The 24,001-nt window shown below is 24.4% G+C and overlaps 3 protein-coding genes across 24 annotated transcripts in view; 1 reads left to right on the plus strand and 2 right to left on the minus strand.

The window, feature by feature from the left end:
* Nucleotides 1–575: 575 nt before the first annotated feature.
* LOC127290657 (putative uncharacterized protein DDB_G0286333) lies at nucleotides 576–4,692 on the plus strand. 2 transcript variants are annotated; one of them, XM_051319389.1, is made up of 5 exons: nucleotides 576–784; nucleotides 1,318–1,614; nucleotides 1,830–2,033; nucleotides 3,237–3,835; nucleotides 4,238–4,692. In XM_051319389.1, exons 2-5 carry the CDS (start codon nucleotides 1,471–1,473, stop codon nucleotides 4,386–4,388), a joined length of 1,098 nt encoding a protein of 365 aa, XP_051175346.1. In that variant the 5' UTR covers nucleotides 576–784; nucleotides 1,318–1,470; the 3' UTR covers nucleotides 4,389–4,692. The 2 variants fall into 2 exon arrangements, with proteins under 2 accessions (XP_051175346.1, XP_051175345.1); XM_051319388.1 differs by lacking the exon at nucleotides 576–784 and adding an exon at nucleotides 795–999 and having other exon boundaries at nucleotides 4,238–4,691.
* Nucleotides 4,693–5,200: 508 nt separating this feature from the next.
* Nucleotides 5,201–7,411, minus strand: LOC127290648 (uncharacterized). Its single transcript, XM_051319357.1, has 2 exons — nucleotides 7,244–7,411; nucleotides 5,201–6,601 (listed from the first exon to the last, which is right to left on the minus strand). The coding sequence occupies exons 1-2, from the start codon at nucleotides 7,255–7,257 to the stop codon at nucleotides 5,560–5,562; spliced, it is 1,056 nt and encodes a 351-aa protein (XP_051175314.1). The 5' UTR covers nucleotides 7,258–7,411; the 3' UTR covers nucleotides 5,201–5,559.
* Nucleotides 7,412–9,237: 1,826 nt separating this feature from the next.
* The window catches only part of LOC127290650 (sodium channel protein para), a 76,502-nt gene continuing 61,738 nt past the window's right edge, over nucleotides 9,238–24,001 (minus strand). For all 21 annotated transcript variants that reach the window (XM_051319381.1, XM_051319380.1, XM_051319378.1 and 18 more), the window contains 6 exons: nucleotides 22,788–22,910; nucleotides 21,622–21,816; nucleotides 21,162–21,407; nucleotides 20,049–20,319; nucleotides 17,924–18,228; nucleotides 9,238–17,041 (listed from right to left, as the gene is read on the minus strand). In XM_051319381.1, the coding sequence (XP_051175338.1) occupies nucleotides 16,256–17,041; nucleotides 17,924–18,228; nucleotides 20,049–20,319; nucleotides 21,162–21,407; nucleotides 21,622–21,816; nucleotides 22,788–22,910 (1,926 nt within the window). In that variant the 3' untranslated portion in view covers nucleotides 9,238–16,255. The remainder of the gene's footprint in view (nucleotides 17,042–17,923; nucleotides 18,229–20,048; nucleotides 20,320–21,161; nucleotides 21,408–21,621; nucleotides 21,817–22,787; nucleotides 22,911–24,001) is intronic.

The raw sequence follows: 24,001 nt of genomic DNA on the forward strand, positions 1-24,001 counted from the left end.
AATATTTGAAATTATTAAAAAAAAATTTTTTTTATTTATTATTATTATTATATTATATTATATTATTTATTATTATTATTTATTAATAAAATATTGCATAATATTTTAAAATCGAATTGTTCAAAAGAAAAGTTTATTATTATTTTATTTTGTTGTAATTTTTTTTTCATTTTTTTAAATAAAGTTTTATTTATAATATTAATTTAAACAAAACAAAATAAATTTTTTTAATTTATCAAAATATATATATATATATATATATATAGTATTCTAAGAAATAGTATCAAAAATAATTTTATAATTTGAGTTTCCACTCTACATTCTATTTACATAGTCCTTGTTCATGTATACGCTAAAGTATTTCCAAACGATGTCTTAAAATTCTGCGCATGCGTCAATTCTTTTAATTTTCATTCGTTGAAATTTAAGCGCGAATGAAAATTTTCAAATAATAACCAATAATTTGAAAATTAAACGCCATTTGTAAAATTAGAAAAATTTCCAATTTCTCAATATTTGGAAACGTGTTTCTTTTCATTTTTCTCCATTGCCTACGTATTCTTATAAATTCCAATCTTTGTTCTCTATGCGTAATAATAAAAAAAAAAAAAAAAAAGTGCATGTGGATCATGGAAATTTGTTATTATTATTGTGTTTTAAAATATGATTCATCGTGATAGTGATTAATTATTTTATTGTCATTTGATATAGAAATAAAAGAAAGAAGAAAAAAAAATTTAATTTTTTTTTCTCCTCCCCCTTAAATGACTCGCCACAAGAATAAGTATTTACAATTAACTAATAAATACATAATTTAATAATATATTGAAAAAAAAAGAAAATAATTTAAGAAAAAAAAACCAAAAAATTATTGTAAAGTGTCATTTTAGAACGAAAATTATTATTATTATTACAATAATGGAATATAAAATTGTTTTCCAATCATTTTTATTGGTAATTTTATTACTGACACAAATGTGCAATTGTTTATCGAGAAAAGTAAGTTTCATTGTATTTTGTTTTTAAAAACATTTTATTTTTATTATAAAATTATTTTTAATTTTATTCATTATTTATTATTATTTATTATAATTAATATTATTGTTGTTTTTTTTGTTGTATTTTTGTTTTTTATTAAGAATTATTTTTAATTTTATTAATTATTTATTATAATAATTATTATTGTTCTTGTTTTTGTGTTGTTTAGTTTTTTTTATTATAATTTATAAATTAAATTAAATTAATAAAAATTTTTTAAAAAAAAATATAATTTAAAATTATAATGTTAAAATTTGCATTTTTTTTTTAAATTTACAGTTAAATGCAACATTTTTGTCGAGCAATGAGGAAAATTGCAAAAATCGACAAGAAACATTACTTTATATTGTTGCTGAAGGTCCTAATGATTCTTTAAATTATTTTTGGAATTTTATTGATAATCCATCGGTTCTCGTTGCTGTAACTAATCCAATGTCAAAATTAAATATAACATGGTCAGGTGATCCATTTTTATTAAATAATAATAATAATAATAATAACGATAACAATTGTCTACCTGATAAAATTACGTTCAACGAATCAGCTATTTTTGCCTATGGCCTAAGTATTAATAAGGTTTGTTATTAAAAAAAAGAAAAAAAAATAATTTTAATACATTTTTTATTGTTAAAAAAAAAATATTATTATTTTTTTCTAATAATTATTTTAATATTTTTTAATAAATAAATTTAATTTTTTTTTGTTTTATTGAATTTTGTTAATTAACAAATAAAATAATATAAAAATGGAAAAAAATATTTCAAAGGAAAATACATTTTTTAATTTAACAGATATACGAATTTAATGATGTCAATGACAATGGAAATATTAATTCATCGAATAGTGCAAATATTAATATATTAAATCCACGTTATTTTAAGTGGTACATTAGAAATAAAAGTTTTAATGATGAGTCAATTGAACTTGAAATGGTGGGACATTCTTATTTTGATGAGGAAAAAAATATTACAAGAACTGGTAGCATTACACTTTTGGTAAGAGAATTTTATTTTTTCATTTTTCGAATAAAAAAAAAAAAATTTTTATTTTAAATTTGACGAAAAATTTACGAAAAAAGAAATTAAATTTTTTTTTTGTTTAGTATATTTCCAAGATTTTATTTACTATTTATAAAATAATTAAAATTTTTTTGGAAAATAATTATTTAAATAATTTTTAAATTTTCTTTTTTTATTTTCTTTTTTATAATTTTTTTTTTTTAATTTTTTTTTAAATTTACCTGTACCTAAATTAATCTGTTTCTATATTAATAATAATAATAATTTGTTTAAACAAATGTTAATTAACAAATGTTGGTACTATTTAAATAATTATTAATGGAAAAATTTCGTTTCTTTAATATTATTTACATAATATTATTAATTTTTTAATTTTGTAAGATTAATTAACAAATTCATAACTATTAATTGTTTAAACAAATTAACTATTTGAATATTTGTTAACAAAATAATTTCGTTTCTTCAGTACTGTTTACATATAATTATTAATTTTCTAATTCTGTAAAATTAATTAACAAATTCTTAATTATGAATTGTTTAAACAAATTTTAGTTAACAAATTTAATATTTGAACATTTTTTAACGTAATAATCTCGTTTCTTTCGCAATATTTACATAAAATTATTTTTTTTTTTTAATTTTGTAAAATTAATTTCCTATTTTCAACTAATAATTGTTTTAAAAAAATGTTAATTAACAAATTCGCTATTTTCACATTTGTTAACAAAATAATTTCGTTTCTTTAGTACTGTATACATATAATTATTAATTTTCTAATTCTGTAAAATTAATTAACAAATTCCTAATTATTAATTGTTTAAACAAATTTTAATTAACAAATTCACTATTTCGACATTTATTAACAAAATAATTTTGTTCCTTCACTTCTATTTTCATATAATTATGGAATTTTTAAAATTTTATAAATTAATTACCTAATTTCTAACTATTTATTAATAATTTGTTTAAATAAAACATTTTAATTAACAAATTCACAGTTTTGACAATAATTAACGTAATAATTTAATTTCTTTTTTATCATTTGCAATGATAATAATTTTTCAATTCAATTTACATAATTATTTTTTTTTTTAGAAATTAAAAATTATTTTCCTAAAAAAAAAAAATTTTTTTTTTTTCTTTAAATTCATTTTTTTTTTTTCACTTTTTATTTTCAAGATCAATGTATTTGGTACACTTGAACGTGTCAATGAAAAACCATCAATGTTACATTCAGAGAATACAACGCAAATTGATTTATCAATTGATAATTTTGAGACAAATAACACATTTACAAGCAGTCGTTTTGCAATTGAATTATTATTTATAAATGATGGCGAGCCAAATTTAATAATTCCAATAAATATTAAAAAAACAATCAACGATGAACATACACCGGGAATATTTAAATTTATTGAAATTAATTCACCTTACAATAATAGTGAATATTCAATAGAAGAGAAAAACAACAACAACAACAACAATAATAATAATAATAATGATAATAATAATAATAATAATAATGAAAATAATTTACCATCAATGTATTTACAATGGCGACCTATTTCTTATTTGACAAAAGAACGTGAAATGAAATATTCAAGTGATGCAATTATTTATCAATTAAAAAAATCGGAAAATATTTTAAATGACATAAAAAACAGTATTTTATTATCATATTATGAAAATAATATTAATCATATTGTTGTACGTAAATTTAATATTTCATTTGGCAGTAATGGCGATGGATTTTACAAGAAATCAAAATATAATTCATGGTGAGAATAAATTTAAAGAATATTATTTAATTATTTAATTAATTAATAAATTAATTAATTAAATTAATTTAATTATTTATTTAATTAAATTTAGAATATTAATATTAATTAAATTTAATTTAATAGAAAAATAATTTTTAGACCAAATTTATAATAATAATAACATAACCTCAATTTTTTTATGTATAAATAATTAATTATTTAATTAATTATTAATTATTAATTATTAATTATTAATTATTAATTATTAATTATTAATTATTAATTATTAATTATTAATTATTATTAACAATTTATAATTTACAAAAAAAATTTAATTTCTATTAAATTAATTTGTCTAATGAGCATTATTGTTTATTAATAAATTGAAATTAATTTTTTTTTCTCCTATTCCTTTTTCAGGACATTTCTACTTGGTTACAATCATTCACTTGATGAACAATTGACAACTGAAACAATTGTTATCATCTCCAATGTAATAGGCATTCCTCTATTATTTATAATTTTTTACAGTTCTCTAATGTTTATACGCAGGACATCAACGAGAGAATAAAAAAATATTTTTTTAAAAATAAGTTTTTTTTTATATTTTTAGAAATTGTTGAAACATAAAAGAGAATATAAAAAGAAAAAGGAAGGAACACCTGAAATGCTCAAAAAAAAAAAAAATTTCTATTCCCTATTTTTTTTAATAGGAAAAAATTTTGTATATATATATATATATATATATATATATATTATATGTAGATATATATCGAAATGTATAAATTGTTTATGTAAATCGAAAATAATTATATTTATATAGATAAAAAGTATCGACAGGAATTCTAAAACAAGTGCCTTTTTTTTGCACAATTATTTTTACCATTATTTTATTAATTTTTATTATTATTATTAATAATAATAATAATTATATATTTAAAATAAGTTCCATTTTGTAATAATCAGAAATATTAAAGAATTTGAAAAATTTTGTAAAAAAAGTGTCTTTTTTTTAAAACCTATTGTTTAAATTTTGAAAAAAAAAAATATTTAAAAAATATTAATTACAAATTTTTTTTTTATTTACATATAATTATTAATTTACATTGATTTTTATTTTTTGTAAATAAATAGAATATTAAAAACTTTTCTTTCTGTGAATAGAAGAAGTTTGAATTCTGTTTTTATTGGCATATTTTTTTTATACATAAATAAATATATAAAATGCTTTTATATATATAAATAAATATAAAAAATTTTTTTATTTTTTTTTTATCTCGAAAATAGACTTATTTTTTAGCTTTGAATATAAAAAAAATAATAATAATAGTGGTCAGATTATTATTTGCTATGAAATAAAAAAGTTTATCATTTCTTTTGGATATTTAATTTCTTTAATTTTATAATATAAATATGTTACAATGAAAATAATTTACAATAAAATTTTTTTTTTACAATTTTATTTGTTAAAAATAAATTAAATTAAAAAAAAAAAATGAGAAAAAAATTTATTTGATTCGAATAATTGGTTATTTGACTATTAGCAAATAAATATTTGCTTGAACCGAATAAATATTTATTTGAACCAAATAAATATTTATTTGAACGAAATAAATATTTATTTCAACAAAATAATTTTTATTTACACTATAAATAAATATTTTTTTTTTTACCAAATAATTTTTTATTTGAACCAAATAAATATTTGTTTTACCAAATAAATATTTATTTGAAGTTGCATACTAAAAGTAAGATTCAACGGTTTCAGGTTCAAATGCTTCTTTTTCAGTTACATTTTTGACATTAAATCCTGTATTTTGTATATTAGAATTGGGTTGATAATTGTCTTTCCGTTCAGTTTCAGTTTTAGATGCTGCTTCATCAGCTGCATTTTTTGCATCAAAATTTGGATTTTGTAAATTAGGATTCGGTTGATAATTGCCTTTCTGTTCAGTTTCAGGTACTGCTTCTTCAACTGCATTTTTGACATCAAATTCTGTATTTTCTAAATTAGGATTAGATTTATAATTACCTTCAGACTCCGTACCTAAAGGTTGTTTCGTACTTTCAGGAAGTAGGGTACTAATAATTAAAGATTCTAAAGTTACAGATTCAGGTACTGCTTCTTCAGCTGCATTTTTGGCATCAAAATTTGGATTTTGTAAATTAGGATTCGGTTGATAATTGCCTTTCTGTTCAGTTTCAGTCACTGCTGCTTCAGCTGCATTTTTGACATCAAATTCTGTATTTTCTAAATTAGGATTAGATTTATTATTGCCTTCAGACTCCGTACCCAAAGGTTGTTTCGTACCTTCTGGAAGTAGAGTACTAATAATTAAAGATTCTAAAGTTACAGATTCAGGTACTGCTTCTTCAGCTGCATTTTTGACACCAAAATCCAAATTTTTTAAATTAGAATTGGGTTGATTATTTGCTTTAGACTCCATACCTAAAGGTAAGTGCTTACGTTTTTCACTTTCAGACATAATTCTACTTGTTGTCAAACCTTGAACAAATTCACTTTCAGATGTTGTCATTTTATTCGTTTCTATGTTCATTCGACTGTCAATTATTGGATTAAATAATTCCTCTTTCCTTTGTGCAGAGATTTTAGACTCTGGCTTGTTGGTACTATTAACTATTCTATCAATAATAATTTCATTATATTTTTTTTCATTCTTTATCAGTTGAGGTGTTACAGGTACTGGAGTAGAATGTTTTTTATTATTATTCTTATTAACAAAAAAAGTTGTTAGTCCAGCTCCAGCCACTAGCAAGAACAAACTATTGTACAAAAAAAAAAAAGAAGAAACATTTCAATTATTTAAATCAAGTAAATATTTAGTGGATTCAAGTAAATATTTAGTTGATTCAAGTAAATATTTAGTAGGTTCAAGTATAAATATTTAGTTGGTTCAAGTAAATATTTAGTTGGGTCAAGTAAATATTTAGTTAGTTAAATTAAATATTTAGTTGGTTCAAGTAAATATTTAGTAGGTTCAAGTATAAATATTTAGTTGGTTCAAGTAAATATTTAGTTGGTTCAAGTAAATATTTAGTTGGGTCAAGTAAATATTTAGTTGGTTCAAGTAAATATTTAGTTGGGTCAAGTAAATATTTTGTTAGTTAAATTAAATATTTAGTTGATTCAAGTAAATATTTATTTGATAATAGTCAAGTAACCAATTATTAGAATCAAATACAATTTCTTTTTCATTGTAGGATAAAGAAAATTTCAAGTAAAGTAAGTAAAGTAAATATTTAGTAGGTTCAAGTAAATATTTATTACGTTCAAGTATATATTTAGTTGGGTCAAGTAAATATTTAGTTAGTTAAATTAAATATTTAGTAGGTTAAATTAAATATTTAGTAGGATCAAGTAAATATTTATTTGCTTTAAATAAATATTATTTTAAATACACTTACCTTGGGAATATCATTTTTCTTTTCTAATCAGAAAAATTGATTTTAACAGTTGAGATGTTACAGATGCTGGAGTATAATCTTCTTTATAATTATTCTTAATACGTAAATCTTAACAGAACAATTGCGACTGATATTGACTCTCTACAATAGTTCTCATTTTATATATGACCAAAAGACATTAAAAAAAAAAAAAAAAAAAAAAAAATATTATCTTTCGTTCTTTAATCTTTAAACGATCATTAAAAAAATTCTTTTCTTCATAAAAAAAAAATGACACAAGATTGTGTGTCTTTTAAGCAATATTAAAAAAAAAAAAATTTCAAATATTTTTTTTTTGCCGTAAATATAAAAAAAAATGTTTAGATTATTTTAATATTTACAATATTTTTTTTTAAAAACTATTTTTACTATGCAATAAAAAAATAAAAAAAAATTGATAAATACTTTTTTGCGCACAAAATAAATATGAAATTTTTGAAAAAAAAATTTAAATAATAAAATAAAATTTTGTTTAAGGAAAAAAATTTTCAAGGATTTTAAAAGGTTGGGAAGAAAAAGAAAATGACAAGAATTTTTATCATTACAAATGAGTGTTAAGCTTTTTCATTTATTGAAAATATTTCTGTAAAATGTGTATATTGGCCAGGCCACATTAGCTAACAAACCGAGTTTTTTTTTTCATTTAATGATAAAAAAAAACGAAATCGTAGCGAATAGAAAAACATAGTTTTTTTTTTAGAGATATATATATATATATATTAAAAACTAACCATCGCTCTTTATAATCCTAAGTTAAAAGACCAATCAACGATACGACCGCTTACTTTTTTTTTTTTTTTTTTTCTCTTATTATAATCTTAGTATATATATATATTTATTTATATATATTAATTTATAATATTGTGTATAACAAAGCGGTAACAACTTGTTAATTGTAACTATTTACGATAATAATAAATATTTTTTTTTTCTTTCATATAATTACAATAATAAATATATAAAGAATTTATATAACTAAAATCGTATTAACAAAAAAGTTTTTTTTTTTTTTTTTTGTTGTCCTTTTTTTGAGATCCGATTTTTAATTCTAAATTGGTAAAAAAAAAAAATTCTGATTTTTTATTTCGCCCTTTGTTCAACCCCCCCTTTTTTTGTGAACGCTTAAATTATTTATAACAATTTTTTTTTTCGTCTCCTTTTTTTATTATTATTAATTTTTTCTTTTTATTTATATAATAATGTGCAAATAACTCATATTTTACTGGCAATTTTTTCGTTTTTGTTTTTTTTTTTTTTTTTTATTTGGAAAAAAGGAATATCCTTTTTTTTTTGCAAGGACGCTTTTTTTACAATCGCAAATGTTTACATAATTTTTTTAGTTCCGTTTTCAGTTTTTTTTTCTGGGTTTAGAATTAATAAAAATTATTACAAAATTTCATTTTTAAATGTGTTTATTATTTAGAGGGAGAAAAAGGTGTTAAATATCGAAAAACGTAGTGCGCATGCGCAGTAGATCAATGAGCATGCGCGTGATTTCCAGAACCGTTTGCGCATGCGCAGTAGATCTTTCTATGCGCGTGAATTCCTGAACCGTTAGAGCATGCGCATGATTTCCTGAATCGTTTGCGCATGCGCAGTAGATCCTTCGATGCGCATGCGTACAATTTAAAAAAATGAAAACCGGTAGAAAAATTATGTAAACTTTCTGAATAACGGACAATTTTTTTTATGTTTTTTTTTTTTGTAATATTTGGATAACTAGCTTTTTTTAAAATTGGATTCATAGCTTTTTTTTTCTATCTAGCTTGACCCATATGGCAGTTGCTTGTTCATTACTAGCCGAAAGGCTTATTTAAAAAAAAAAAAAAAGAAAAAATTTTTTTAAATTACTTTTTTATATATATATATATTTAAATTTATTTAATAGCTTTACATTTGAGAGTATAGCTCTTCTATTAAATTTATTATCTCGTGATTTGAAAAGTGAATGTGAGTTTTTATTTTTTTTTACTTTAACGATACGAAATTTTTTCGAGAGATTCTAGAAAGCCCCTGTTTTTTTTTTTTAATGATCAAGAAATTGCCAAAGTTTTCGTGTTTTTTTTTTTTTTTTTTTTGACAAAATCGCGGGGAGAATTTTTTTTTCAGGGGGGGGGAGGAAATTTGACGCTCGGGGAAAAAGAGATTAACTAACTTTTTTTTTTTTTTTTTATATATTACAGCCTTTTGGTCGCGTGAAAAAACAATGTACATACACACATACGTATTTTTTTATTATTATTTAATTACCCTTATAGTTTATTTTTTTTTCCCTTATTTTTTAAATATTACATTAGGTTTTTTCTTTATATTTAAAAAATTTACAAATTATCTCCCCGCGCTTTTAAAAATTTTTGTCAAAAAATTTTTTTTTCTCTTTTTTTTAATTAACGACGAGAGAAATTTTTTTCAGCGTTTTTTTTTTTTGATGAACACGTTTGAAAAAGATTTTTTTTAGGGGAAGTTTTTTTTTCGATACGCTGAAAGTAGAAATATTTCTTTTGTCGTTAAAAAAAAAAAAAAAAAAAAAAATAGCGCATGCGCTGTAAATTCGTTGCGCGCACACGATGATTGATTTTAAAGCGCATGCGCAATCGTCAAAGTGCGCGCGGAAAAATTTGAATGAAATTAATTTTTTTCTGTCACTAAAACAAAAAAAAATGAAATGGAAATATTTTTTTTCAAATTTATGGCCGCCTAGAGTCGCTGTTTTTTTTTCGTTCGCCTCGTTTTTTTTCGCTTTGATGAAGTAGTATCGAAAAATACATGTACAATATATATATATATTTATATTTATACGTTTATTATTATTATTATTTTTTTTTTTCATTTATGCGATTAGTTTCGAATTATTTGCACATATTACAGTATTTTTAGAGAAACTAAAAAGAATCATTGAAGCATTTATTTTTTAGTAATGCAAAAAAAAAAAAAAAAAAAAAATTATTGAACGACGACTCGTGAAGGGGTCAGTGAATAAATTTCGTGTTTTTTAATTTTACAATTTTCGAGATAGAGTGGGCTTTTTTCAAAATTTAAATTGAATTTTCAATATTTTCAAAACCGATTTTTAAAAAGTAATAAAAAAAAATTTTTTCTTTTTTGAAATGTTTCGAAATATTTTCATTTTTCTTAGTGAATTTTTTTTTTTTTTGAGAGAAAAAAAACGATTTTTAAGAGAAATGTGGTCAAAAAGAGAAAATCTGTGAATTTTTTTTTTTTAAATTAATTCAGAGTTGTTGTTGTTTTTTTTTTAACAGTTTTCATACTCCGCGTTCTTTTTACTAATTATTTTTTTTTTTTTTTATACAATTTTACAGAAATTCGGGTAATATATTAAAATATACGAAATGGTAAACATTTTTTTTTTTTTTCTCTCTCATATATTACAATTTACATATATACGTTTATAACATTCGTAAAGTTATATATACAAAAAAAAAAACTATATAAATATTTAAAAATATTAAAGATTTTTTTTTTTTCAATTTACTCAATAAATTGTAGAATTTTTTTTTTAAATCATTCCACAGATATAATAACATAATAATAATAATTAATAAAGAAGTGCTTTTATTTTTTATTTGTCAAAAATTTCCATTATTAAAGCTTTTTTTTTTTTTGCGCAGACAATGTGTGTTTTGTGTATATGTGCTAATTCTTATAAAATTTATTTATTTTAATAAACAATATATATATATATATAATATATTTTATATATTTATGCAATAATATTTTTTTGTCCGCAATTTTTTTTTTTTTTTTTTTTTTTTTTTTATCACTTCGTTCCTTAAAATGAAATTGTAAGTTGACAAAAAATATAAATTTTTTTTTTTTTTTTACTGCTGAGATAGATACCCCCTCCTTCAGATTTTTTTTCTTTCTTTTTTTTTTATATAATAAATTCTCTGTACAATTAAATTTTTTTTTTTTGCTCTGAATTCTTGATAATCACAGATTTCTCTGATATGTGAAAAAACAATTTTTTTTTTCAAGTAATCGAAACATTTCAAATTTTTTTTTTTTTTAAATTAACAAAATCGGTTTATTATCTAATATTGAAAATCAATTATTTAGAAGAAAAAAAAATGAATTTTAAATTCGAAGAATCGACGATTTACGAATCTTTTGTTGTTTTTTTTTTTATTATTATTATTATTATTATTTGACAAACATTATTATATATATATATAATATAATATATATAATATATATCTATATATATATAATAAATCGCGCCCGTGGAGAGAATTGAAAATGCAAAAAACTATGTAGAAAAAGTATGTGAAATATTGATTTGTTCGACAGGCATTCTAAGATTCTTCGAAAAAGCGGATTTCGACACCGATAGTGAATTTATTTTTATTTATTAATTTTTTTTTTTTTTTGTACGAGTAATTTACAATGATTTTTTTTTCATGTCGCTTGAGCTTCTATAGCTTAAAGTAATGAACATTTTTTTTTTTTTTTTTGTCGTTAATGCATTACATTCTCCCCCCCCCCTCGCAGTTCATCAATGCCTTTTTTCTTTCTATTATTATTATTATTATTATAATTCTTTTCGTATATTCTTTAAAAATTCCATAGCCTTCTCTTCCTAATTAAAATCTTAAAAAAAAATAGAAAATAAATTATCACACTTTTTTTTTCAATAACAAAGCGAAATTCAACGTTGAATTTCATAGAATATAAAATATTTTGCAAATATTTTACCAACGATTATATTCTGTTTTTTTTTTTGTAACATAAACTCAACATGTTTTTGATAATAATATTTGTTTACGTTACAATAATAAAAAAGTATTTTTTAACTGCCAACTAAAAGTATTGATAATAGATATAATAACATTGATATATTCATTTTTTTTTTTCAATAACATTCATATAACATTTTTTTTCAAGCCTTTAATTATAATTAACCATGAGGCATTTTTTTTTTTTGATAAATAACGAAACAATTTTAAAAAATTAACAACATTAAAGCGATTTTTACATATATATATATCACTTTCTTTCAATTCGTAATTGGGACACGCGAAGCAGTTTTTTTCAAAAAAAAAAATTATAGAAACAAAAAATCACGATCTGCGTGTTCTCTTTTAATTTTTTATCGCACACAAAAGTGGGCATTAGAAAAATAATTCGCATTCATTCGCAAAAAAATAAAAAAATGACTAATTATTTATATAAATCAATTAATTATATAAATAAATAGTCATATATCGCATACGATTTTTTAAAAATTACAATTACGTTCATTATAAATAGATAATAGAATGTCGACTCATGGGATCGCGTTTATATAATTTTATTTTTTTTTATAAAGTTTATTTTTATTTATCGTTAATATTTATTTAGTTATTTTATTTAACATTACGTCGTTTTTCATCGTTATATGTTTATTTATTTGTTTCATTTAATTAACCGACATTGGTGGGTTTTTATGTTTTAAAACGCGCGTAAAGATTTACAATGGACTTTTCCTACATAAAAAGGCGGTGCTTAAAAAATGGGACGGCAGGCAAGCTGAATCGGGTGAGAGACACTCGCTGAAAAGTCCTTGACAATTACGAAATTCAATAACTATTTTAACTGCGCTTAGATCCCGAAATGATCGACTGCGCATGTATTTGACTCATCAGGATCTACTGCGCATGTATGGACCCCCGAAAAGATCTACTGCGCATGTATTTGATACATTAGGATATACTGCACATGTGTGGACCCCCAAAAACATCTACTGCGCATATATTCCACTCATCAGGATCTACTGCGCATGTATCGAGCTCGAAAAGATCTATTGCACAAGTATAAAACTCAAAATGATCATTATGAATAGGAAATAGAATGTTTTTTTTTCGACTCATAAAGATCCACTAAACATATTTTTGGACCATTGGGATCTATTGCGCAGATATTGATTTAATAATGATCTTCTGCGCATGTTTAGTGATCGATTGCGCATATATACTACCAATAGAAATCCATTTTACTTGGATATTCTCCAAAAAGGATCTACTGCGCATATATAGAGTTTTAAAATGATCTATACCTGCGCAGTAGATCCCTATGCAATAAATACATGCGCAATAGACTTTTATGAGTTTATTATATACTATTTTATCAATTTTAAAAAACAGAATTGAATTTCGTAAACTGATGAGGATTACGGAAGGATTTTTTTTTATTTTTCATTATAAAAAAGTTGTGTTATCGATTCTTCTCCCCTTCCAAGATAAATTAAGAAACAATATTCGATACGATTTTTTATATTATATTTCTTTTCTTCCTTTTATATATATATATATATATATATAATATATTATATATATATATATATATATAATATAAGCGTGTGTTGAACGATTTTTATAAGTCGTTGCGGCTCATTATTTCGAGGACAAAAATTCACATTAAAAAAAAAATTATTTTTTTCACTTTAGTTTTAATAATAAAAGCTATACATATTCGCATCTCTATCACACGATACACGTTTATTCTCACGGGCAAAAAAGAAAAAACGGGCACACACGTTTTTGCAATTTATTTTCACTTTTTCTTTCTATTTTTTTTTTTTTTTGGTATATTTATTTAAAAAATTCACCGCTAAAAATTACAAGAATTATAGATTAAAAAAGAGTGCGATTCATAGAAAGCGAATATGCAAATCGAATATATATATTTTTTTTTCTTCTTCTTCTTCTTCTCATTTATTTATTTATAGTACATTGCAAAAAATTCTTTTTCTTTTTCACAATTATCGCACCATATCATAAATTCTGCACCAGATGAGAGGTATATTTAATTCGATTGTACCGATAATTATTATTTTCATTTCGGTATCAGGTCACACAAAGTTTTTTTTATTTCTCATTTCCATTCTTCCGCAACAAAATAAATGTCTGATAAAAAAAAAATAATAAAATAACTGATAAAAAAAAAATAATTTTTTTCATACTTTTATGAAGAATTAAAAAAAAAAAAAAAAAACGATTTATCATAGGATTGAATCATTTATAACTGAAATGTCTTGATTGTTCATTCAATCAGACTATTCGTTATAAAAAAAAAATCGTTTTCCCTTTGAATCTCTTAATTGACAATTGTCGCAAAAAAGAAATTTTTTTTTCAAAAAAAAAATTTGATCGTATTTTATTTTTTCGGGGGAAGATTAAATCATTTCTTGCTGACAAATGTCAATTTCAATTCAGTAGAGAAAATTTTGTCCTTTATTAATTCGGTGTATCTTTTTTTTTCCTTTTTTAATAACGGAAAAAAATTTGAGTGTAAAAAATAGTTTTTTATGATAATCACGATTTTATGGATTAAGGGAAGTTTTACTGCTTTTTACACTCGTGAAAAATTATAAATTATTCTATAAAAAGTGGTTTTTAACAAAAAAAAAAAAACTATTGCGCATGATTATTGACAATATTGATCTACTGCGCATGTGTGCTGACAATATTGATCTACTGCGCATGTGTGCTGACAATTAAAATTTAATGCGCATGTAAAATTATCAATACTGATCTACTGCGCATGCGTAGTGACAATTAAAATTTACTGCGCATGTTAAATTATCAATACTGATCTATTGCGCATGTACACCGCCAATACGGATCTACTGCGCATGATTATATTGATCTATTGCACATGTGAAATTGTCAATATTGATTTATTGCGCATACGCACTATCAATACATTGATCGCAGATGGGGAATTATCAATACTGATCAATTGTATTTTGATCTACTGCGCATGTAAAATTGTCAGTAATAATCAATTACATATGCGCATTAAGAATATAAATCTATTGCGCATGTGAAATTAATAATAATCTATTATTCGCATTTAGCATACAAATCTAATGAGCATGTGAAATTTTCCAGTAGTAATCCATAACACATGCGCATTAGGAAATATGGATCTATTGCGCATTTAAAATTAATAATGATTTATTGCACATGCGCAGTAACAATAATCCATAACACATGCGCATTAGGAAATATGGATCTATTGCGCATTTAAAATTAATAATGATTTATTGCACATGCGCAGTAATAATAATGATCTATCGCACAAGGTAATTTGCACAATAGTGATCTTTTGCGCATGCTTAGTGTCAATACAGATCACCTGTGCATGCGCAGTGTCAATACTGATCTTTTGCGCATGCGCAGTGTCAATATACAGAAGCTTTCGCGCATAGAAATTATAATTTATTATCTATCGCGCATGCGCATTGATAAATTCGGATCTATTGCGCATGCGCAATGTCTCTTTTTTATCAAGAAAAATACAATAAACTGCAAGAGGGGAAGATTCTGACAGTTTTTGTTTTTTTCAATTACAGTTAATAATTGATAAAAAAAAAAAAAAAAATGACCTAAGCTTGGCAGATTTCATAAAAGTTGGGGAAGCACATGAAATCCTTAGGTTAGGTTTTTCGTTGGACAATTTTTTTTTTCTTTCGATAAAAGATTCAAACCTTGATTTGGGACAGATTATTTTATTTGGAGGGTGTTGGGGGAAGAGAAGGCTATTTGGATATTTTGTTAGAATTTTTTTTTTTTTTTTTTTTTTTTTTTAATTCGGTCGGATGTTTTCGTAAAAACCCGTACACGCGTTTATTCCGACGAATCGCCTGAGTTTTTATTTTCAAGTGTTTGTGTGTTTTTTTTTTTTTTTTTTTTTTTTTTTTGTTTTTGTTTTGTGCATCCTCGGACACGGTCGACTCCGATCGACACACTCGTGCAGTCGATAAAAAAGGCAACTCGTTGGAGGAATTTTATTATTTTTTTTTTTTTGTATTATACAACTATAAGGCTGTTAAGTAGTTTCATAACGCACGTGCGATTTATTTTTATTTATTTTTTTTTGAAATTCATCTCCTCGTATTTATTTTTTAATTTTTTTTTTGGAAATTTATTATTTATTTTATTTTATTTATTATTGAGGAAAGCGTAACGAGGATCAAACATCGGCGGTGCGTGATGTGACACTTGGCGAACGACTATGAATAACGACACGATGTCCATTTTTAGTGACAAAACCATCACTTTCGACAAGTACGGCAGTTTGTCTAACGCGTGGATCCATATCGGGATCATCGCTTTCTTCACTTGGACCACCTAGTCGTTGTTGTTTATGTTTTCTCCATGCATTTTGTATAAGACGTGCACAATATTCTTCACGTTGTCGCCATAATGTTGATGATACTGGTTCATAGCCAACTTCACCGGGTCTTGTTTGTACTTCACCCAATTCGGCTGTCTCTTCAATTGGATTGCCTTTTCTTGCAAAAAAGTCTTTTGTGAGAGCATCGAGGATATCAACACAAAACATAAGGTCACCCTTACATATTGGTATATCCATCGATACAATCTTATATTTATTTGGTTTATGTATTTGTAATGGTGGTTCAAGAACGTCCAAGAATTCCGATAGCTGATCATATCGAATATATTGCGTACCATCAGGATCAAATTGTTGCCATATTTCATAATACATATCATAATCATCATCAGTTAATCCTTCTTGAACGTCCTCGGTTGCTTGTGAATAATTCTCCAATATCACCGCAATATACATATTGATGACAATTAGGAAACTAATCACTAAATACGATAATAAATAGGCAATTCCAATTGTTGATGAACCACAATTTCCTGGATAGCCAATTTCATTGTTTGGCTCTTGACAATCTTCCTCGTTGATTATGCCGTCCAATACATCATTCCAGCCAGCTGATGTTGACATCTGTACAATAACGAATAATACATAGGAAAAAAAAAAAAAATTACACCTACAATCGTTACATTTGAAAAGATTCCCTTGGAATTTTCGATTTCCATCAGATTTTGACGAAAATCCTATGTATAGACCCTAGAAAGATCTACTGCGCATGTATTTTAGCTATAGGGATCTATTGCGCACGTATTTGACCCATTGGGATCTACTGCGCATGCGTAGACACCAAAAAGATCTTTTGCGCATGTATTTTAGCTATAGGAATCTACTGCGCACGTTTAGAACCCAAAAAGATCACATGTGTTTGAAACACTGGAGTCTATTGATTGCGTTTAGATCGCAAGAAGATCTATTTGTATTTGATACACTGGGATCTACTGCGCATGTATAGATCCCAAAAAGATCTACTGCGCATATATAAACTGAAAAAGTTTTCCCTGTGAATGTATTCAATTTTTAGGGATCTACTGCGCATATGTAGACTCAAAATAGTTATTTTGCGAATGTTTTCGATTTTTAGAGATCTACTGCGCATGTATAGACTACGTAAAGATATCCTGCGCATTTATTTAAACTATAGGGATCTACTGCGCATATATAGACCTCAAAAAGATCTACTGCGCATAAATAGACTCCAAAAAGTTATCCTGCGATTGTATTCGATTTTTAGGGATCTACTGCGCATGTGTATAGACTCTATAAAGATCTACTACGCATATATTTGAGCTATAGGGAATTTCTTCCAGGGAATCTTTTCAAGTTCTACGATTTCTCATTGAAAAAATTGAGTCGACGCTTTTATAAACAAATTTTTTGTTAATTTATAAAATTTGGTAAAAACTAAAACTTCTTTTATCAAAATCAAAAAAAAAAAAAAAAATTAAAACTTACTTGAAACAGCAATATCATCGACTGTCCGAATGTCTTGAAATTGTAGACGTCGTCGAGTCCACTTTTATCCTTGACATGCATGAAGAATGACATTCCAAATATAGCAAATATGAACATCACCAAAAATAGTAGGAGGCAAATGTTGAATAGTGCCGGCAATGACATGGCCAATGCAAAAAGTAATGTACGAATACCCTTTGCACCTTTAACAAGACGTAAAACACGACCCACTTTTGCAACCCTCACAACACGTAGCAATGTTGGCGATACAAAATATTTTTCAATAATATCGCTCAGGACCAATCCTAAAAGAGAGAGAAAGAGAGAAAAAAAAATTATTATTATTATTATCCTCCATCCTTTCTTCAGTAAATATCACATGCATTTTTAAGGATAAAAAATTTTTCTAATAAAGGAAGATTTTAGATAGAAAAAAAAAAAAAAAAAAACATGCTCTTGTTATTGAGAACATGCAATATGTTTCGTGCTTTAAGGAATAAATTTTTCCAGAGTTTCATGGAATTTTATAAGTGGTGTTCAGGGTTTGTTTTTCCGTGTGAATTGAAAAAAAATTTATATATATTTTTTTTTTTAGAATAAAAACTATAAAATTGTGTGCTCTGCAACAAATTATTCAATTCTTATAAACAAATTTTCAACGAAATTCCGTTGAATTTCCCGCTAAAAATTACAAAAAAATTTTATTTGTATTTTATTTATCTTTATTTTTTAATATTGATCTACTGCGCATCGGAAATTGTCATAATTGATCTATTGCGCATGCGCATTGAGCATACGGATCTACTGCGCATGTAAAATTGTCAGTTGTGATCTATTACACATGCGCATTATGGATATTAATCTCTTGCTCATGTAGAATTAGCAACACTGATCTATTTTGCACATGCGCATTACAAATATAGATCTATTGCGCAAATATTTGAAATTATCAATAATGATCTATTGCACATGCGCAGTACCAAATACGGTTATAATGCACAAGGTAATTTCACAATACTGATCTTTTGCGCATGCGCAGTGTCAATACAAATCTTATGCGCGTAGAAATTGTAATTTATGATCTATCGCGCATGCGCATTGATAAAGTAAAATCTATTGCGCAAAGAAATTATAAATTAAGATCTATTGCGCATAGAAATTATAAATTAAGATCTATTGCGCATGCGCAGTGTCAATACGGATCTACTGCACATGATAATTGTTTTTTTTTTTTATGGAAAGCAATGTTTTTGTGGATTTTTTTCACTTTTATTGTGGAGCATCACAATTTTTATGATTCTACTGTAGAGAAAAAAAAATTTTTTTTTTTTTTTAATTACCATTCCTTTAAAAGCCAAGTGTCGCAAAAATAATTTGAATTATTCGAAAAAAAAAATAATAATTTACTATTCTGCTAAAAAAAAAAAATATTTCAGGTAATGTAATTTTTAGAAAAAATTCTTAAAATTCCTGAAATATTTTTTCTTTACTATCTCATTTTCTAGATTAAAAAAAAGTGTTTTCTAGATAAAATGTTAATGAAATTACAAGATCAAAAAAAAATTTAATTAATAAAAAATTCAATCTAAATTTTAGATACGTGATTCGTTAGAATGAAAACAAACCTCTTTTTTGGAAAAATCTTACCCGAAATTTCGGACCATTTTTATTTTTTTTTTTTTGTCAATATTTCCAATTTTGTGATTTGGAACCAAAAAATTGTGAAATATTGACAATCCTCAAAGGGGGGGGGGGGGAAGGGTCAAATTGGGAATGGAAATTTTTTTTTGGACAGAAAAAATCACATCAATGTAAGGCTACATAACGTAATGATATAAATCAGCTGTTGCAACTCGAATGAAATGTCGCACCTGTTTGCCTTTTTTTTTTTTTTTTTTTTGACTAATTAATGAAATACTATAAAAACGTGCAAAAAAAAAAATTGTGTTGTGTAAGAGAGCAAAAATATGTATAAAAAATTCTAGCAGAAAGCTAAACAGGATTTCCATTTTTTTTTTTTTTTTTTTTTTTTTGTTGTAATAACAAAAAAAAAAAATTTTTTTTCCTTTTTGGAATCACTTTCATTCGAATTATACAGCTGATGTTGTTCATTACGTTACATTACCTAATATTGATAATATAACAACAACAAAATCAAAGAGATTCCATGGCTCCTTGAAGTAATGATAGCGTAATGCGAAAATCTTCATGAGACACTCGCTGGTGAATATCACAATGAATATCATATTAAGATAGTCCAAAACATTGCTAAATGTTTCCGTTTGTTTATAATGGTCCATTGTCATTGTCAACATATTAAATCCGATGAATAACATAATTATCATATCGAACTTCTTATCGGTCACAATTTCAAACACTATTGCCTGTGGCCTCCACTGAAAAATAAAAAACAAAAATTAATTCTTAATTCGTTATAATGACGAAATTTTTTAAAGTATAAAAAATTTAGTTTTCTTAAAAAATTTTTCCCTTCCGTTAAAAATTTTTACCAAAAAGTAGAAAATTTTTTTTAAAAAAGTGTACAAAATTCTGAGTAATTTGAAAAAAAATTCAACTCTCTAGCTTAAAAATTGTCTGAGTTATGGCTGTAGCAAGAACCCGGTTTTTTTTACTAAAAAAAACCGGTACACTTTTTTTTTTTTTGATTTTACGCTTCGGTTAACGATTTTTCGAAAAAACTGACTAAATTCTGAAGAATTTGGAAAAAAAATCAACTCTGTAGCTTCAAAAATTGTCTGAGATATGGCGTTGGTAAAAACCCGGTTTTTTTTTCTCGATTTTAGAATAAAACCGGGTTTTTACCAACGCCATATCGCAGACAATTTTTGAAGCTACAGAGTTGATTTTTTTTCCAAATTCTTCAGAATTTAGTCAGCTTTAACTTTCCTTTCGGCAGTTTTTTCGAAAAATCGTTATCCGAAGCGTAAAATCCAAAAAAAAAAGTGTACCGGTTTTTTTTGGTAAAAAAAACCGGGTTCTTGCCACAGCCATAACTCAGACAATTTTTAAGCTAGAGAGTTAAATTTTTTTTCAAATTACTCAGAATTTTGTACACTTTTTTAATTTTTTTCTACTTTTTGGTAAAAATTTTTAACAGAAAGGGAAAAATTTGATTTTTTTCATAAAAAAATTTTTTTTTTTGCTAATCGTAAAGAGGAAGCAAAATGTTTATATATAATGAACATTTGAATTTACAACTTGTTTCTCTTGTACTTACCCTCGGACGTGGAATGGCTTTTAGGGGTTTTTTACTACCCATTTTTTTCATAGCATTATAATATTTTTTCTGATCCTCAGTCATGAACATTTCAAGTGAACCACCGGCTTTTTTCTTCTGCTCATTAAAATTATCAATGATAACTCCAATAAATAGATTGAGTGTAAAAAACGATCCGAAGATGATGAAAAATACAAAGTAGAGGTACATGTAGATGTTTGTCTCGCGAATTGGTTGTTTACCAACCTGTCGAATTGAAAAAGAGATAGAGAGAGAAAGAAGCAAAACGGTTTTTTTTTTTAAATATTTTTAAAAATATTTTTAAATTATTTTTTTTATTATTTATAAAAATAAAGTAAATAATTTTATTTTTAATTTAACATTTTTTTTTGTATTTATTATTATTTTTTTTATTATATTTAAAAAATTTCTTTTTAAAAATAAATTTAATTACTCTCACCTCTCTTGAGTCAATGGCGTCGTTCATAATTTGAATCCATCCTTTAAAGGTGGCTACTTGAAAGAGGCACAGATAAGCTTTACCAACATGATCAAAATTCATTGGCGAATTGTCCCAGGTGTAATTTTCGGCAATGCATGCATTTTTATCGGGAATAATCTCGTGACTTAACGTTGTTTTGTTTGCATCGACACACTGTAAATTTGAGAAATTTAATTTTTCAGAAAAATTTACACTCAGATCAATTACTAAAAAAAAAATTCCCCCCTTTTAAAGAATCTATTTAATATTTGACCGAATTCCGACCGAAAAGAATTAAAAAAAAAAATAAATAAAAAAAATTAATAAGAATGTCCCTCCTAAAAGGATCTATTCAATATTTGTCCGAATTTTGCCCGAATTCCGACCGAAAAAAATTTCTAAATATAAAAAAAAATTCCCCCCTCGAATGATTTAATGAATATTTGACCGAATTCCGACCGAAAAGTATTTAAAAATTTTTAAAAATCTCCTTTATCGGATCTATTGAATATTTGACGGAATTCCGACCGAATTTCGTCCGAATTTCAACCGAATTCCAACAGAAAGAATTTCTAAACAAAAAAAAAAAATATCCCCCTCTATGGATCTATTGAATATTTGACCGAATTCCGACAGAAAAGAATTTCTAAATTTAAAAAAAAAAAGAATCCTTCAAAGAAGCGATTGAATATTTGCCCGAATATCGACCGTATTCCGACCGAAAAAAAAGTCTTTAATAAAAAAATCCCCCTCTATGGATCTGTTGAATATTTGACCGAATTCCGACCGAAAAGAATTCCTAAATATATAAAAAAAAATTCCCCCCTCAAATGATTTAATGAATATTTGACCGAATTCCGACCGAAAAGTATTTCGAATTTAAAAAAAATCCCCTTCATAGGATCTATTGAATATTTGACGGAATTCCGACCGAATTTCGTCCGAATTTCAACCGAATTCCAAGAGAAAAGAATTTCTAAACAAAAAGAAAAAAAAATATCCCCCTCTATGGATCTATTGAAAATTTGACCGAATTCTGACCGAATTCCGACCGAAAAAAATAAAATCGCTTATATTTACAAAATTCCTCCTTTTTTTAATGAATTTTTTTTATTTTATTTTTTCCTTTTTTTTTCTTCGCTTACTTTGAAATATTTTCCAGCAAACAGTTGAACTCCCATAATGGCGAAGATTAGCCAGAAAATAAGGCAGACGAGCAGCACATTAAAGATAGATGGAATAGCTTGGACCAAAGCGTTCACGACAACCTGTTATTTAAAAAAATGGGAGAAAAAAAGAAAATCATTAACATTTTTTCTGTATATAATAATTCTATTTTGTAAAAAAGAAAATAAAAATAAATAAATTGTTTTATATTTTTAGAATTTTTTTTTTAACAATTGAATTAAATGTTTAATAATAATAATAATAATAATAATAATAATAATAATTCAAAAAAGCAATATAATATAATTTAAAACTGAATAATTAAACTAATTTTTTAAACATAAAAAAATCTTCACCTAGAACAGCCAAAAAGTTTCTCTGCAACAGCGATATATTTCTCTAGAATAGCGAAAACTTTCACTATTTTAGAGAAACATATCGCTGTTCTAGGTGAAGATTTTTTTGTCTGTATTTAAAAATAAAAAAAATTAATATTTTATTTAAAAATAAAATTAATATTTTAATTTAAGAATATATAAAATTAATTATATTTAGAAACAAAAATAATTGTTTTTTTTTTTTTGCAAAGGCCCAATTGCATGAAAGCAAAAAAAAATTCTTTTTTTTTGCAACAAGCATTTTACAACATAGACGGCAAAAAAAACATTTAACATTCACACAGACACATTGAATTTTAGAACGTGTCACATAAATGCAATGATAACAAAAACAAAAAAGAAAAAAATTAAAAATAAAATAAGCAACAAAAAAAGAAAAAAAAAACAAAATTAAAAAACTTACATGTCTTAATTATATTATATGTTGAGTATATTGAACAACATCATGCAAAAATGTCATGAAAAAAAAACTCAATAGAAACTATAGAAAGTTAAAGACAGTAATTGGGTTTTTTTTTTTTTTTTTTTTTTTTAAAGTGTCAGGGTATATGGGCATGACAGAATTCTACACACCCAATGTCTCAGCGACCTTTAAAGTTTTAGAAAACGGTTTTTTTTTTTTTTTATTATAAATTCTAATTTTTTTTTCACCTATTTTTTAATTATAATACTAATTATTACAATTGTACTATAATTAAGATGAAAAATTATAATTATAAATATAAATTATAATTTTACACCTAGAGAAATATTTCTTTTTTTTTAGACAAATAATAAATATATTTATTGAACAT

This window comes from Leptopilina boulardi, unplaced genomic scaffold (assembly GCF_019393585.1).
Source record: "Leptopilina boulardi isolate dan_hultmark-lab unplaced genomic scaffold, ZJU_Lbou_2.1 LbouV2_78, whole genome shotgun sequence".
NCBI classification, from domain to species: Eukaryota; Metazoa; Arthropoda; class Insecta; order Hymenoptera; family Figitidae; genus Leptopilina; species Leptopilina boulardi.

Excerpts from the sequence above, each read along its gene's own strand:
- LOC127290657 (XM_051319388.1), top strand. The coding sequence starts at position 919 with ATGGAATATAAAATTGTTTTCCAATCATTTTTATTGGTAATTTTATTA. Across the intron at positions 1,615-1,829 it reads ATGGCCTAAGTATTAATAAG|ATATACGAATTTAATGATGT; the intron begins GTTTGTTATTAA and ends TTAATTTAACAG. Across the intron at positions 3,836-4,237 it reads AAATCAAAATATAATTCATG|GACATTTCTACTTGGTTACA; the intron begins GTGAGAATAAAT and ends TTCCTTTTTCAG.